The 17653-nt window shown below is 44.8% G+C and overlaps 1 protein-coding gene across 1 annotated transcript in view; it reads left to right on the top strand.

The window, feature by feature from the left end:
- The window catches only part of EPAS1 (endothelial PAS domain protein 1), a 96070-nt gene that overhangs the window by 51372 nt on the left and 27045 nt on the right, over window positions 1-17653 (top strand). Inside the window, exons 2-4 of the mRNA XM_006159895.3 lie at window positions 2977-3167; window positions 13136-13287; window positions 13723-13807. Of these exons, the coding sequence (XP_006159957.1) occupies window positions 2977-3167; window positions 13136-13287; window positions 13723-13807 (428 nt within the window). The remainder of the gene's footprint in view (window positions 1-2976; window positions 3168-13135; window positions 13288-13722; window positions 13808-17653) is intronic.

Genomic DNA, 17653 nt, shown 5'->3' with positions numbered 1-17653 from the left:
AGATAAAATGGGTAAGACCTCAGTGCAGCATCAGGCACAAAAGTGGGTGTCAATAAATGTTGGTGTGGCTGAAGGAGCGCTGTGGGACTCAAGTCTCAAAGCCACCATCAGACAGAGTGCCAGCTCCAGACTGCCTTTTCCCTACCTGGCTCTAACTGCCTCTCCTCCAGCTTCTCTAGCCTAAGGAGCCATCGCAAAGGCAGAAGCACTGTGGTGCTGATATTGGCATTCAGGACATCCCCTGTCCTGGGAGCACTTTACTCCCAGGATGGCTTCTCTAGATGCCCTTGGTGACTAGGTTATGTGCTCACGATGCTTTTGTTGGAGAGTTCAAGGGCTGGTGCTGGGGCATGGAATCCAGCATCTCTTACCTGGCCTCATGACCCAAAGGCATTCTGTCTACAGTTTTAACATCCTGGCCACTTCCTGTCTTCCTTTCCATTGCGGGCAAACCTTGAACTGCTTTACTCCCACAATCTGAGGTCAAGATTAAAATGCAAATAGGAGGGGCTAATATACAAAGTGCCGCCAAAGGTCTAGTTGCAAAAGCAAAATCACCCTAAGGACAAGTTTTAAGAAGATGGAACTTAGAAAGGGCCTGGGCTGGGTGGTAGTGAGAGGCTAGGAGTCCTGGGAATTGAAAGTCAGGGGAGGGGGAAACAGGGTTAGCTGCAGGAAACAGAAAAGGGAGACGAGACAAGAAAAACAGCTTCGCACATTTCACAATTTTTCTGAAGGTTCTTCTCGATTGTCAGCAGCTGTTGGACGATTTTTCCTGCAGTCTGAGGACATGATGCTTAATTCACCCAGGGAGCAGGATGTTCTGTCTTTTTAAATGAAGCACGTGGTAAAGTCAAAACAGAGCTTCTGCCCAAATCTTGAGGGGTTTGAGAGATATGTCAACATTCCATGAATCCCCAAATGCTGATTTCTGTCCAGATAACAGCCTATAAGGCCCAACAAAGGAAGCAGCAGCCCGTGCTCTGGAAATTTCAGAAGGCAGGACAGAGTGAACAAGTTGAAGCTGGTTGACTTGAGGCCTGGAGTGCCACAAACTGCATTTGATGCTTTTCTTAAAAAATAAAAATTGAGCTGCTTCTTATCAGACAAACAATAGAGGTTTTTTATAGAAACATAATAAAATATAGACAAGCACTAAGAAAAAAAAAATTGCCCCTAACTTCATTATCCCTCAACTGCTAACATTTTTGAATAGAGAGAGACAGGACAATCATTGGTAAATGCCTGGGTTCTGGGGCTCACCTGCCTACTGCAAAGCCAGACTTCCTCTTTTACCTGCTAGAGGCCTCAAGTGCCTTACTTAGCCTCCCTGGGCCCATTTTTTCATCTGTAAATGATGGGTAATAATAACAATTAGCCTCCAAAGGTGGCTGTGTGAATTAAGCTAAGGTAGTACTGGGCAAAAATGCCTAGACTATAGCAAGGACACTGTGATAACCATAATAATAATGATATTTCTAGACCTTTTCCTGTGTAATATATAGGAGTAATATATATAGAAATTTGATGCACAAATTTCTGTGAAAATAGACTTGTCCTGTTCTGTTTTATAACTATTTTACTCTCATGATTATCTTTTCACTGACAGCTTTTTTATTAATATTAGCTAACTTTCCTTATTGTAGGGATAGGCCTGGTGCTAAAGATTTAACACAAATTATTACATTTAGTCCTCAGTAATTCTGTGGGATAAGTACTATTATTATTATTTTACAGATGAAGAAACTGAGGCTAAGCATTATAAAGAATTTCTTCTTCTTTTTTTAAGTGTTTGCCATAGGGCACATGTGCTTGCCAGAGAGCGACAGGAGAGAGAGAGAGAGAAAGTGAGAAATCCCCCTGGGCGGGGGGTAGTGGCGGTCTTACTACAATCCTTTCTCCATTCTCTCTTGAATTTTGGGTGCATGTGTTTCAGGCCATTCGGTTGACCGTGTAGGATCCAGCTGCCTTAACCTTCACACCACCTGCTAGCCCAACATTATAAATAAGTTTAAAAAAATTTAGTTTATTCATCATTATTATTTTCAATTTGACCAGAGAGAGACAGAGAGGGAAAGTGAGAAAGCATGCCACCAGAGCTGAGACTCGAACCACAGTCAATCAAGTAGGTGTCTAGAGCTTTAGCCACTGTGCCACCTCCCAGCCCCTATAGAGTTTACAAGCAGGCGAATTAGAATTCCAACCTAGACATTCTTTCAAACTTGCCTATGTTAGAACTTAACATGAGTGTTATTAGAAGATCCAGAATTTCTTTAGGACTTCCTTTAAAAGGCAGATTTTTGTACACGTCTTCTTTCCCTCCATCCGGCAATGAAGAGGGGCTGGTAACCTACATTGGCAGGGTTTGGAGAGAAAATGTCTGTGCTCACTTCTGTTCAACACTTGACAAGTATGCACTTGGGATTCTGGACATGGATGTTTGACTAACTGCTCTTCTTCAATTTTGATGGCATTTTCCGTTTTTATTGTGGATACCACTCTCTGACATGAAATGGGATCTGAGGTCTGACACTGGGCTTACCTTCTGGGTGTATCTAGTAAAAGAGAACCACAAAACAGTTTTTCATCTTGTTCTCCAGAGCCTTTGAGAGCACCACCTAGACCACTGGACGTAGCTTTCTTAGCCATCCTTTTCCATCTCTGGACATTCATCCCTAGCCCCAGGACCAGGTTCCTAGCATTGCCAGCTATTTTAACCAGCAAGACTTTGCTGAAAGCCCACCTATGTGAAGCACTGTATGGGCATAGCAGGAGTGCAAGAGGAGGAAGGCAGTTAGGCAGTTAGAAGACTCCATGTGAACAGCACTGACAAAATAAAAAGCAGGTTATGTGTGGCTCTGATCAGTTCAGGGGAAGAGTTTGTACCACAGGCGCAGGGGGGCATGGGGATGTTTTGCCAAGGGTTATAGAATGGCAGTAACCTTTCAGGGACTAACCCTTTATCTCTCGATTCAGGAGTAGCTCGGAGAGGAGGAAGGAGAAATCCCGAGATGCTGCAAGGTGCCGCCGGAGCAAGGAGACGGAGGTCTTCTACGAGCTGGCCCATGAGCTGCCCCTGCCACAGAGCATCAGCTCCCACCTGGACAAAGCCTCCATCATGCGGTTAGCGATCAGCTTCCTGCGAACACACAAGCTCCTGTCCTCAGGTGAGGCCTGCAGGCTCCCCTGGTCTGGCACAGATGGCAGCTGTCCTCCTGGGCCCTACAGGCAGGGGTACCTATTATGCTAGAGCTGGAAACACTTCCTCCCCAGGAACATCTACTCTGCATAACTTTCACTAGGAAATGCTATCACTAATGCTTGATTCCTTTCTAGCCATGAACACAGCTGTGGGGTGCTAGGATGGGACACAGGAAGAGAGCAGGGACCTGAAAGCTAAGAGGCACAAAGGGGGGTGGGAGGAGCCAAGGGTGGCATTTGCCGACCTCCCAGTTCTGTCATCATCTGGCCATATGACCTCCCACTCCAGGCTAGGTTGACTCCTTAGGAAGCATGTGGTCCTGATCTTCTAACTAGCTTCTCCAGAATAGCAGAGAAAGTATGCCCATATGATACAGTTGTTTCCTGTCACTAGCCAGTTAAGCCAAGCAAACCGTTTAGTCTCACTGAACCTTGGTTTTCTCTTCTATAAACTTGGGTTGAAAATATGTATTGCCCAGGGCAGCTGTGAAAACTTACTGAGACATTGTGAAGCATCTGGCCTAGTGCACTCATTCACACTGGGGAATCCTTGACAATGACAACCCAAGGCACTGCCTTTCCCCAAGGAATCATCAAATTCTTATCCTTCCTGGTCTCTCTGCAACTCATAAGTTCACAAAACTATTCCCCCACAGCCCAAGGGAAGTGCATTCTTCCAAAAAACCATTTCCTGTTAGTCCTGACCAGAAGAGGTAGCCTGAACAGTTTTCCAGTTTCAGATCCCATGTTACAGTCGCATCTAGTGTAATAATCTTGTCGGGAAACTGGTAGGGTCTAGTGCACCCCACCTCCCAGTCTGGTGTGACAGGTGGGCAGTGTTCAAGAGAGTGAGCATGAAGGAGGCCATTGGAGAGAAGGTTCTTTTGTGGTTTGTGTTCAGTATTCCTGAGCAAGTGTGGTGCCTTGCCAACAGGTCGATCCTGCCATCCTGTTATGCAGTGGCTATTCTGGGAAAGAAACCCTGACCAGAGGGAATCCAGTGTGAGGCAGGGAGGTGAGACCAGCGTGTGCTATTCTGAGCCCCACAGCACAGGAAGGATATGGGGGGAAGACTTTCAGAAAATAGAATGACAGCTCAGTGGGCCCAAGGCGCTTGGAGGGTTAGGCCTATACTGCAAACCTAAAGGGTGAATTGTGCAGTTTCAGAAAAGAACAGACAGGCGGGGGAGAACCACAAGCTAAGACATGCTTTGTAAATATTGGGTTGCCGGAAAAGTCATGATGCATTTTTTTATATAGAAAAACAGAAAAATATGTCATGACTTTTCCAACGACCCAATACTTTCATGGAAACAGAGCAGGGCAATGAAAGATTCACAGTCGTGAATGCCTACAGAAAGAGGAAGCAAAACGCTGTAGCCCTAGCATGGCTGGAGTTGCTGGATGTAAGAAAGACCTGGAGACTTCGATCACTAGACACTTGTGTACTTCTTTCTATTGAAGAGATTGATCTTCCTGGAGAGCTGGGGCAATGACTGGTAATGTTGGACTTCTTTACATACGTAGAGTAGGCACAGAGATTTTGAAGGCTAAACCATCTCCTTTATCTCCCTACAATGGTACTTCAAATTCTACTCTTAGACATTGCTTCCTTTGTTTTAACCATTGCTATCTTCGCAACACCCCAATTCCTCCACCAGCAAAATCTTGAAAAACATAACATATTAATTCCTAGGAGGTCTCTCTGACTGAATTTGGACTCATGTCATTTCTCCTCGTATCATGCATGAGTGAGGCACAGAAAAGTTAAGGATGCTTGAAGTCATGCATTTAGTATGTGGTGAATCTGCACCTAGAATTCAGGTCCTTTTGAGTCTCAGTTCAAGGGAAAGACAGACATGGAGTGGAGGATCATTTTTGAAACTTAGTTAGAAAATGGTATCATGGCCTCAGGGGTTGGGGCCAGAGAGAAGGCAGGGGAACCAAAGTTAAACAGAGTCTCCTGGTGCTGGTCCTCAGTGGTGGGGTGGGAAGGAGGTCCTCATACACTCAGAGAGTTGTTTCTATCCTTTCTGTTGGTGCAGAGACCCTATTTTCCTGTGCTCATCCATACATAAGCCCAGTCACCTTTCCTAGTGGTTCAGAAGTTGACTTGGAGAGGGCCGCGAGGTAGAAGTTGGGCCCTAGCCAGCCTGTGTGTGTCCTGGTGTGAACCCCGCATACTATACACACAGAGCCACAGGAGAAGCGCAGCCATGGCAAGACATCACTCATCCTGGCTTAGGAGCTATTGAAAGTACGGACACAAACTGCCTGCCCTCCAGCTGGGCTTGGCCCCAGCCCGACCAGAGCCCTCAGCCTGTCACCTCTGCTCCTCTCTGTCCCAAGAAAGAACTGAGGGAAAAGGATAAAAAGTTTCTACTTTGGGCCATCTGGTCCTGTTGTCCTAGAAGGAGACATTCTCATAAAACAAGTATAGCCATGATATGGGGGAATGGCCTCTCAACACCTCCTTTCCTCTCCCTTCTGTCCCAGGTTCCAACTACAAGTTCATTAGACTGTTGAAATTGAATGCAAGGGACAAACAGATGGTATAGTGGTAATGTCGCTGGACTCCCACATAGTCAATCATAGTTCAAGTCCCAGACCCAGTGGCTTAAACCTCACGTCGGGCACATGTACATGCATGCCCACAATCCCAAGAAGAGAATGGAGGAGAAGGGGTTGCAGTGTGGCCATCCCCTCTTGGGGGGGGGGGGGGAGCAGAGGGGTTGATTTCTCACTTTCTGTCTCTCTGTATTTCTCTGGTGAGCACACGTGCCCTATAGCAAAAATCTCTCTCTTAAAAACAAACAAAAAAAATTGATTGCAAAACTGGATTTTTAAAAAATTATATTTAGTTTTTTTGTTTGTTTTTTTTGTTTGTTTTTTGTTTTTTGGGTTTTTTTGTTTTGTTTTGTTTTGTTTTTAGTGCATATAGCACAGTGAAAGGATGCATGGGACCTGTGGGCAGATGAATTTGCCTTGGAGTCTCAGGTTGGCCGACTCCTGTCTCTGCGGCCTTGCAAAAATTCCTTTCTCTCTTTCAGCCTTGGTCTCCTCGTCTGCAGAGGGCAGATAATAGTACTTACCCAACAGTGTTATTTTAGGAAGAGATAAAGGCTATAAAAGGCCTGATCCTCTAGTCTGCCTGTATGAGGCTCTCAGGAAGTTACAACTTAGATATGATAACGATGATGCACAGAATATTGATTTATAATAAGTATATGCTTCTGGAAAAATGATGTAAAAGCAAAGCCTGTGTAAACACTTACCATACTCCATATTTTTATCAAAATGCAAAGTTGTTAAGTGTTTTAAGTCAAAACAAACCACAAATTCGTTATTTAAGTATATCCAACAAAGGTGAGTACCAATTTTGGCTCACTTTATAATAGGAAATAACTGATTGCATACCTCAGAGTTCAAAAGGCTAAAAAATTTTGCTTTAGAAAAGTTTCTTCTTTACTTAGTAACATGTTTCCCTTTGATTTTCACAGTAGGCTGTTTTGTGTGGGAATGTTGGAGAGGAAACCTCCGCGTTGAGAAATTCAGGCTGTGCGCCTGGGCCGCCAATTGAGATTCCTATCACAGGAAGCAAACTGAAACAATAGGTTTATGATATTAGCTTCCACGCTGGACTGAGGACAGAACACACTCTTATGGGAACATCAGTGGAAATACTACCAGATTGTCTTAAACCCTCTTTCAAGATGAGACTCCAAAACTGTGGCTGAATAAGGGACCCTTCTGCATTCTGAAGGCGTTAAAGAGCCCTCAGCTACAAAATTTGCTTTTCACTATAAAATTGTTTTGGGGCTTCCCCACACTCATATCGTGGTGACATCAAGCTTATTTTATGCAAGACCCGGAGATCAGAGTGAAGCACGATTTCTTATTTCTTTTTTTGGAGAGGTTTTTGCTATAGGGCGCGTGCGCTTGCCAGACAGACAGAGAGATAGAAAGCGAGAAATCACCCCCAACGGGGGATGGCCCTTCTCTTCCATTCTCCTCTCAGGACCTTGGGCATGCACGCACACACGCCCTGTGTGGGTTTTAAGTTACTGGGTCCGGGACGCGAACTGCGGTCGAGTACGTGGGAGTCCAGCGACATAGCCATTATGCTAACTGCTGGTCCCAAGCACGATTTCTAAAGAGACATATCAGGCTTAGTAATTTGTTGGCATTTGCTTAGTGAAGACATCAGTCTTAATAAGAGATTATGATTTTGTGATTATCTTGATATACGGAAAAGACATTAAAATGTGAGACACATGATTTTAAAGTTTCTTTTTTTAAAAACAAATTATCTTATTTAACTTTATTTATGGAAAAATCACATAAAAGAAAAACCTGTGTAAACATACTCGTACCCACCTTTCAGCAATTTTTGTCAAGATGCAAAATTGCCAAGTGTTTTAAGTCAAAACAAACCACAAATTTATTATTTAAGTATATACAACAAAGGTGAGTACCAATTTTGGCTCACTTTATAATAGAAAATAGCTGGGTGCATACCTCAGCGTTCAAAAGGCTAAAAAGTTTTGCTTTATTCATTCATTTAAATTTGACCAGAGTCAAATTTGGGACAGAGTGAGAGAGACGAAAAGTGAGAAAGCAAGCCACCAGGTCCAGTACTCAAACCACAGTCGGCCATGTGGGAGTCCAGCATCCTTAACCACCAGGCCACCTGCCAGTCCCTGACTTTAAAGTTTCTATTATTCTCTTTCCATGTTGGAAAGTGGGGAAAGAGAATTATGGACGCAGATACGGTTTCTGGTGCCTTCTGCCCCACTGTCAGGTTTCTTTTCCCAGGCTTTCACTCCTACTATTTTACTGTCCCACCCCTTTGTGCCACCCACTCTGCAAACCAGGGTTTTTTTCTGTCCTCTTTGGAAAGAAGCCAATACACTGATTCAGGGAAGATGTTTAATGGCTGAGAGCAACAGTCAATGTACAGTCTCTTCTCAAGCTACTGACCTTGTTCAGATCATTCCTTTAACTTAAGAAAGTGGTCAGTTACCAGACATTTGCTGTACTATATCTTATAAAGGGTAATATAGAGAGGTAAGATAGGATAATAAGATATGTAAAGAGTAAAGGAATAAATCTCTACTGGTGGATTTTCAGACCTCTCTGGGATCCTAGCACGATCAAGTAGAATATAGTGCTTCTGCCAAAGGTGTGAGAGTAGCTCAAGCCTGATAGTAGGGTTTAAAGGTATGGTTAATCCAGCAAGTAATTTCCTTATGGCTTGACTGACACTACTCTCGCAGTCAGCACACTCAGGTTAGGGGGTGTGGTAGGCCACAGGCCTAGTCCTGGGAGAGGTGGAAGGAAGCAGTCAGTTTAAGCACAGCTCTTAAAAGGAAAGCCTCTACAGTGATAACTACCCAGCAACTGCCAAGTACATCTGAACCAGGAAACCCATCAGAATGGCTTTGAGAACAGTCAAAGCAGGCCAGCTAGTAGCATGCTGGTTAAGGCAGCTGGATCCCACATGGCCAACTCCATAGTGTGAGTTCTAGACCTAGCAGCCTGAGAAACAGATGAGGTACACGTGTGTGCACGCCCCAGATCATGAAAGGATGCAGAAACAGAAGAGAAGGGATTGACCTTCTCTCAGAAGGCCACAACCATCCCCCATTGGGGGTGCTTTCTCACTTTCCCTTTCTCTCTCTCTCTCTCCCTTTCTTGCTCACTCTCTCTCTGGTGAGTCCATGTACCCTCTGGCAAAATTAAAAGTAAAAATATAATAATAAAAATAAAAACATAAAGTAGCCCTGGATTTCTCAGAGTAGGAAATGAAGAAACTGCATTCCAACCAGCAGCACCACTGGGACAGCCTGGTCTCTAAGACCCAGTCAGTAGGTATCTGTCCTGCTACCCTGCCCACTCACCCCAGACGCCCAGCTCCACCCCGTGGGGACCCGTCCCACATGGCATGCTGCCTGAAGGAAATGAGCAGTGCTCCGGAAAAAGTGCTCCGAAACCTCAGTCCGCGCATATCCTGGCTGTGGGGAGCCATCAAAGCCTGTTTACGGGGCTATTTTTAGCATTAAAGAATCCTGTTGTGCTCCCCAGGCCTGCTCCTTCTCAGCAGAGGCCCTCTGGTTTTAGTGGCCTGTACCTCTTCCATGAGGTTGGCCCCTGAAGGGTTCTGGGAAGCAAGTGACCAAGACCTAGAACCCAAGAAGATTTAAAAACCCAGTTGGCAGCTAATTGAGCACTTGCTGTGGGCTCTTCCCTTTATTCTGCACCTGGGGTTTATTCTCAGTTGCCTTACAACCTCCCAGTGGTTTCTATTTGTCTTCTCTACCAGTCCATAGATTTCCTTGAGGGAAAGGACTGCTACCCTACTCAGTATCTCGGATTCTCCCTGGGACAGGACTGAGCGCATAATCATACTTGAGGACAGATCCTTTTGTGCCTGGCACAAGGCAGATACACAGTAGAAACCTATTCCCTGTGTAGTGAACAGGTGTTTTCCCGCTGGTACTGAGGATACACTAAGGAAGACCCACTGTTCACAGGAAGAAAGGCCGAGGAGCTTCAGCAGAGGTGTGACATGAGCCCCCTGGCTCCACAGACTTCAAATCAGCTCTGAGCTGGGAGTTCCCAGGCCAGGTTCCTTCAGGTGTTCCCAGAAGAAACAGCAGGTGCTGTGAGGGCAAATAGTTCCACAGAGGGAAGAGACCCCGCCCAGCCCTGCTGTCCCGAGTCCCTGGGGCCAGCCTACTGGCTTCCTGGTCCTCCAGCCATTGTGACTTCAGTTCCGAGATGTTTTGTTTCCCTCTGTGGCCCCAGAGTGCCCCCTTCCTCCCTCCAGAGGCAGCATACCGCTGTCCTAGTCATCTCACCACCTCCTGAAAGCGAGTGTACTGAGCACGATAGAAACCAGTTTGGCTGTGTTGGAAATGTTAAAAAACAGGAAATTGTAAGCAGAACTATTTCCTCTAGGCCTGGTTAACCCAAATAGAGTTGTCTTGGGATTCCTCCAGATTTTGAAGTCAGTGTTACTACTGAGATCAAAGAAAATGAAGAGAATATACCTTCTCAATAGTCCAGAAACTACAGGGCTGACCTCTGCTTAACTGGAGAAGGTGGTCACCTGAGTAATGCCATTTAAATGATGCTAAAAACCTCTCCTCACCCATCCCCAAATAGGTTACTACCTGCCAAGAGGAAATTGTCCCAGCAAAAGGTCATTGGTAGGCCCTTGAGTTGAGACCGTGGTTCTCAGCATGTGGTCTTAGGAATAAAGACATCACCTGGGAGCTTGTGAGGAAAGCAGATTCTCAATCCCCACCCAAGACCTCCTGCATCAGGAACTCAGGGAGGAGCCCATCCAGGGCCGGCTTCATGGGTCCATGACTTCTGTAGTGGAAGAAGTTCTTCATACTCAGATGAGTCTCAGGCATGGTTTAATCTTTTCAGCAAGACATCCCACATTTTTACTTTGCATTGGACCCTGCAAACTTTTGAGTTATTGGAAACGTCATGAGACAGTTTTGCATAGAAAAACATATAAAAATATGTCATGACTTTCCTGACAACCTACTAAGTAGCAGTACTGAGTCTAGAAACCTTTTCAGGCTGCCCTCCAGGCGATTCTGAGGTATGCTTAAATTTGAAAGCACTATGGGCCTGTCTAAATGTAGATGTTAACTGGGAGAGGCAACACCAGCAGCAGCAGCAGCCACCCCAGGAAACGTGGTTCATCAGCAGCAGTTCAGCTGATGAGTTAGTTGGCCAAGGACAGATGCACTGGCAACACCCCTAAGCAGGGCTCAGATGTGTGTGTGTGTATGGTAGAAGGCCACGCCATGGTTCTCTCCTTTAGAGGCTAGTTGCCAGGACTAGGGTATAAAGACAGAAGGATTTCGCTTTTTTGTTCTACCATATTAGCAAAACAAGGAAAGCCACCAGGATCCTACTCTACCAGCCCATGACTCTGAAGGCTGGTCCTTGATCAGGCCCTTGATCAGACCTCTGTAGCATCTGCGACATTGGCACATTCTCTGATCCTGTGTCCTAAAATACAGCTGGTCCCCAGTGGAGCCATTGAAGCCCCTTGGTTGGAACATCTCCTAATTCACGGTTTTTTTCTTCTTGCGTAATAGCAATATATAGCCCAGAGTTTAATTTTAGGGACTGGAGGGAAAAGAGAATCAGATCAATTCAGTGCTCTTTCAGAAAGGCCCTCGAACCACATTTTACAGCATTGGTAAACGCTTGTCCCTTTGCCAAGAGGCCCATAAATCTAATTGGATTTATGTTCCCTAGAAAAGTCTCCATCTGAACGACTCCTTTTAGTTAAGTGAATATTAACTTTTATAAGTGACAAATTACTCTCTAATCCTCTCATTCTATAAATCAAGTTAGGCACATATGGTTTAATGTTTATACTGAATGAATACACATTTTTATAATTAAATATATGGCATTAAATAATGAACCTAGAGAAAGGGGACCAAAATAAAGACTGTGGTCTGAGAATAACAAAGGGTTTGAGGCCTGAGCAGATTTTTGTTCAGAATAAGAGTTGACCTTGCATTTTTCAGATAGCAGATGTGCTTGATAAGCCAGGGTACTCGAAGTAGATGGTTTGGAGTGTTTTCCCAGGCTGCTTCTAGCTGCGCCTTTCCAGCCTGCTATAATGTAATTGTCTCCTCACGCTGTTCTGCACCATTGGGCTTCACACTCTCCAAATCATTCTGCCTGCCATTGCCAGAATAATTGCCCCACTCCTACCCCCACCCCCAAATGCTTTGAGATGCCACTCTTCTCCTCTTAGCCTGAACTGTGAGGCCCGTCCAGGACACTGGGCCTACCTCACCAACCTCATCTTTGAGACTGGGAAATAGACCCTACTCTTCATCCAGATACACCTCTTCTCTGTTCTGGAAGGAAGCTTGCTCCATGCATTTTCCAATGTCTACTCAACCTTATCTGCCCTGGACATTTCATTCTAAAGAGTGAAATCTCTATTTTTCATGAGTCTTCTCAAATCTCCTTCAGTTGTCTCTGACCAGCCATAAGCTACTCTCTCCATCTCTGACCCCCAGAGCACTTATTGCCTAAGCCCCTCCTTCGCCAGCCAGCTTTTGATGTCCTTGAATTTTGTTTACCTTTGCGAGTCTGTGTGCTACATAGCCTCACATCTAGCCTTTGGGCAATTTGAGGATAGTGACACTGTCTTAGAACAGAAGGGGGAAATAATTCACAATTGTTTATACTATTTTAGGCATTTGACATACTTATTTAATCTTTACAATTCAAAGGTATGGGAATCCTTATCCTCATTCAGCTGATGAGGAAACGGTTGTTCAATGAGACTGTTGTTTACCCATAGTCACGGCTTAATAGGTGGTTGATCCAGGAACAGAAATTGTGTTTATTTGACTCCAAAGTCTATAAGTGGTTGAACATGGTTTCTGGATTCCGCTACCAGGGCTTGCTAGCTTTACAACCTTTTCAACCTCAAGCAAATGGCTTTACCTCTCTAAAGCTCATCTGTAAAATGAGACTAAGAATAATACCTACCTTGTAGGTCATTATGGAAATAATATAGCATGTTTTGTGTAACATGAATTAGTAATTTCTCAGTACAGATTAGAAGTTAAATTTTTGTTCCTATTCTATGACTACTGTTATATCTATGACTACCACTGCTGCCGTTACTACTAGCATCCCAAGTGCTGTTGTCACTATGACTACCTTGTCCAAAAAGCCTCTCAGTTCATCTTCTGTGTAGTGTTCATTCAGTGTCTACCCCTTGGGCACATGGCAGACCCTGAGTGTCTGGCAGTGTGAAATCCTAGAAAAGTGCACCTGATACCTTTGAGCCATCCTGGCAGGTGTCTATCCATGCCAGTCATGTCTCTTTTAACACCATATTCATACAGGCCACCCAACCCCCTTCTCTTTCCAGTTTGCTCTGAAAATGAGTCTGAAGCCGAGGCTGACCAGCAGATGGATAACTTGTACCTGAAGGCCTTAGAGGGTTTCATTGCTGTGGTGACCCAAGATGGTGACATGATCTTTCTGTCAGAAAACATCAGCAAGTTCATGGGACTCACACAGGTGATAACGCTTCTCTCCCTTGTTCAAAAATGGCAAATGTTTTTCTTTAGGGGTAGAAATTCGTGGAAGGTGCTGATTACTATCCCTTTTGATCTCTCCCTGCACATGCCCACTCCAACTCTCACTTGACCTCAGGCCACAACCTCACTAATACACTCCCCTTTCCTGACATTGAGTTTGGCATTGCTGATGCCCATGCTGATAGATGGCTACTGACTAGATGAACAGGTCAGACCTCATGAGTCAAGTCTCTGTTATTATCCATAGTCCTTTAGTATATTCATCTCTCTGTGGACCTAGCACTGGACTGGGATTATGAGAAGACCAGATTCCATCTCCTCCCTGTCTCTAAATCTAGAAGGTAGCACAACTTCTTCTTGGAGTCTTTTACTTCAATATTAATAATAATGAGGCTTAACCTTCGTTTTGAAACAGGTGGAGCTGACAGGACACAGTATCTTTGACTTCACTCATCCCTGTGATCATGAGGAGATCCGTGAGAACCTGAGTCTCAAAAATGGTGAAGTATTCTTAAGAATGTATATATTTCCTTCTTGTCCCACCAGGGAGAAGATCTGCCCTCCCTTTGTTAACAGGTATAGAGAGCTGACTTATGTCCACTATGACCCAAGAGAAACTGACAACCATTAAAAAACTAAAATCCAATTGGGCTGGCCTTCTCTATAGTCATGTATGGTCTGCAAAATGAGATTAAGGGCACTGAAAAGATCCAACACACAGAAATATCCCATAGGCTCTGCATGAAACCTGACATCATACTGCCAGGGAACTCCTCCAGGTTAGGACACTGTCTCTAGGAGGTTTCATCACCTGAGAGTCAAGCATCTGTGCCAAAGGACACCACCCAAACCAATGGACTCATCTATGCCAGAGTTCTCAAAGGAACTATTGCAGTTGTCTATTGCTGGGTAACAAACCACCCAAAACACAGAGCTTATGCTGTCATTTTATTAGCTCTCAGGATTCTGTGGGTTCAGAGAGTAGGTCTTTTGCTCCAGGTAATGTCAGTGGGGCTGAAGTCCTCTGGGAGCTAAACTAAGCTGGGATGACCAAGATGGTCCACCCGTATGTCTGGGAACTTGGTGCAAGTGGCTGGACACTTGGGCACAGCTGGGAGGCTAGAATGATTGGACCTCTCTGTTACCTCATGGACTCTCAGAGCCCCAGACAACCCTTTTCAGATGGTTTTTCCTGGTGACTAGACATCATATATGGCAGCTCAGGGTTCCTAAAAGAGGAAGCTGCTAGGTCTTCCTAGGGTTTAGTCCCCAAACTGGAACAGTATCACTTCCTGCCCCATTTTTTGGTTAGAGCAAGATGCAGGCCAGTCCTGTCTCAATGTGGGAGGGGACTATCAAAGGTCACGAGTGTCAGGAGGCATGGCTTATTAGAGTGACCTTTGGAGACTAGCTTCCATGGAAGCCATGGAATGGTCCTCTAGTGATGAAACATAGGACAGGAGGGTTTTGGTAGAGAAGGAATTTTAAAATTCCAGTGTACTGGACCCTCCTGTGGAGGGTATGCATCAAGTGCCAGTGGATGAGAGTCCACACAGGCAGAAAGCATTTGCGATGGCAGTGGAGCTTCACCTCCTGTAACTGCAGATATTCAAGCAGAGACATGAAGCAGGGCTATTATCAAAAGGGCTGAAGCTCTGAGCAGCCGTGGGGTTTAGTGACTGGCTAAGTCTGAACCTAAGACTCTATCACCGATCTAGACATATTTTGCCCATGCCTGCACATCCTCCTTAATCTCTCTCACATGTCACTGCCGTGGGGCTTGTGCTTATCTAGACCGAAAAACAAGCAATGGTACCAAGCCTGCAGGGTTTGACCCTTGTTCCACACATGCCGAAAAAGCAGATGCTGCATCGGCTCACTTCCACCCATGTTCCAGACTGACCCCGAAATCCACATTTGGGCCTGCAGAGTACAGAATTACAACACCTGCCTACCCATCAACCTCTCACCCAGCCTCTCTGTTCTCCTACCTGGTTATTAAGAATCACAGCCTGGAGGGCACCCCAGGGGCTGTTTGGTATCTTGTCTATGCTGCCGAGAAAGCCTTTTATATAGAATGTTTGCTTCTATGGGGAAGAGGCTACCAGAATTTCCAAATCACTAAAACAGGTGACTAAAGCCTTAACAGACCTAATGTCTAATTTGTTCTCTAGTCCAGAAACCCTGTGGCCCTTCTTCCTAGTCTCAGTTCAACTACTAACCAGAGTCACAGTTCAATTCTCTGAACTAAGTACCTCACTTCTCTGTCCCTCAGAATCTTTTCAAATTGATAATATTGAACTAGGCAAAGTCTAGGGCCTTCTAGCTCTCAAGTGCCATATTTACATACCAGTGATCTATGAGTAGACCTTTAGATCTTTTGTTCCATGTATTGGAGACTTGAGATCAGTCAAACTCAATGAATCAGCAACTCCTCCATTCAAGGTGCCGCCCTAGGGTGGACTCGCACACCAGAAGTAGAGCATTAGTGTGAGTTAGAGGGAGATAAGGCCATGTGGAGAGCCGCGAACTTTATCCTGCAGACAGTGAGGAGCTATAGAAGGTTTTTGAGAAGGGGGAGGTGATCTGCTTGGATCTGTGTTTGGAAAGAATAATCAAATGTCAGGATGGGGAGAATCCAGAAGTTAAAGAGGCCACAATAATACCCCAAGCAAAGAGCCACAGATGACTCCCGTCAGCCCCCTCATGCCCAACACCTGCGTTGATCTTGGTAGGGTTTCAGAAACCAAGATGCAGGTATTGGGAGGACTTCAAAATTTTTCTAGAGGGACCAGCAATTGGCATAATGGCTATGTCACTGGGCTCCCATATAGTCGACCGTGGTTCAAGTCCTGGACCCGGTGGCTTAAATTCACGCAGGGCACGTGTGCGTGCATGCCCAAGATCCCGAGAGGAGAATGGATGGGAAGGGATTGCGGTGTGACCATCCTCCCTGGGGAGTGATTTCTTGCTTTCTGTCTCTCTGTCTCTTTCTGTCTTTCTGGTGAGTGCATGTGCCCTATAGGAAAAACCTCTCCAAAAAAAAGTTTGTAGAAAAATGGAATTAAAGTATAAGTTTTTGTGGATATAAAAAATACTGCAATCCATGTTTTATTTGTTTGGTTTTGCTTTTCTTTGTGTGTGTGCATGTGTGTGTGTGTGTGTGTATTTTTCTTTTAACTAGAGGGGTATATGTGCTCACCAGAGAGAGACAGAGAAGAGAAAGCACTTCCTTGGGGAATGGTCACACGGCAATCCCTCTGTCCCATCTCTTCTCCTCCTTTAGGATTGTGGGCATGCATGCACATATGCCTGAGTGTTTCTCAGGTTACCAGGTCTGGGATTCAGACCACATGGTTGGCCATGTAGGTTCTGACTGCCTTAACCATCAGGTCATGGACCCAGCCCACATGTTTTTTATATTGAGTCATCAGAAAAGTCATAACACAGAAAAATAGAAAAATACATCATGACTTCTCTGACAGCCCCAATTAATACACATTTCCATTAACTTTTTGAAGACTCCTTGTATATATTATATACAAACCCCACCTGTAAAAATTAAAATTGTAAAAAACATAAGTATGGGAAAGATGGTTTTATAATCATGATGGAAAAATAGTCTTTCTTTGAAGAAAAGATAAGATTTGCCTCATTTGGTCTTCCTTAAATGTGTTTCCATTCAGCTGAGGGGTGTCACATTTCTCGACACAGTTCTTCAGGAATATGTTAGTCAGCTAACTCAAGATTCTCTGGAAGCTTAGGTACAGAGGCTGTTGGCTTTCGATACAGGTGGTAGGGGTGTAACTATATGAAAAAAAAAAAAAAGGCTCTAGATTGTTCTGTGATACTGGGCAGCGGCAAGGGTATGCCTTGAAAGGCCCAGGACAGAGATGGTGATATCGGCAGAATTTAGACATAGACAAGAAGGACCCAGCTGGCACTACAGTCACCACTCTGTTTTATAGCAAGTGGAAAATATTCTGAATAGGCAGGCTATTTAGAGACTGTAAGGAAGGAAGCTCCAGTGTTGGTCTTAGTGATTTGCTAAATACTGACTGAGAGAGGCTATCACCTATGTGGAGTTAATATTCAAAGTGGACTTGGTCACCAAATCCCAGGAGATTCAGAGCCTATTTGGTCTCTCTTGTGCCTTGACATGTCACCTTAGGGAGAAAGCTAATGGCTTGTTTTTCTGAAGACAGCTATTGCCGACTGCAAATAAGCTACAGGACAGTGCAAATTCCTGAGGGGCAAGTTATAAAGATAAGACAGGAGTGTCGGAGGAACAGTTCTAACCCAAGAGGCTTATACCTTTGGAGTCTCACCCACACTGTGCCTTCAAA

The sequence above is a fragment of the Tupaia chinensis genome, unplaced genomic scaffold (assembly GCF_000334495.1).
Source record: "Tupaia chinensis unplaced genomic scaffold, TupChi_1.0 Scaffold000661_1, whole genome shotgun sequence".
Classification (NCBI taxonomy): Eukaryota; Metazoa; Chordata; class Mammalia; order Scandentia; family Tupaiidae; genus Tupaia; species Tupaia belangeri.
Note: the sequence above shows the minus strand (reverse complement) of the source record. Positions and strands in the feature narration are given on the sequence as shown.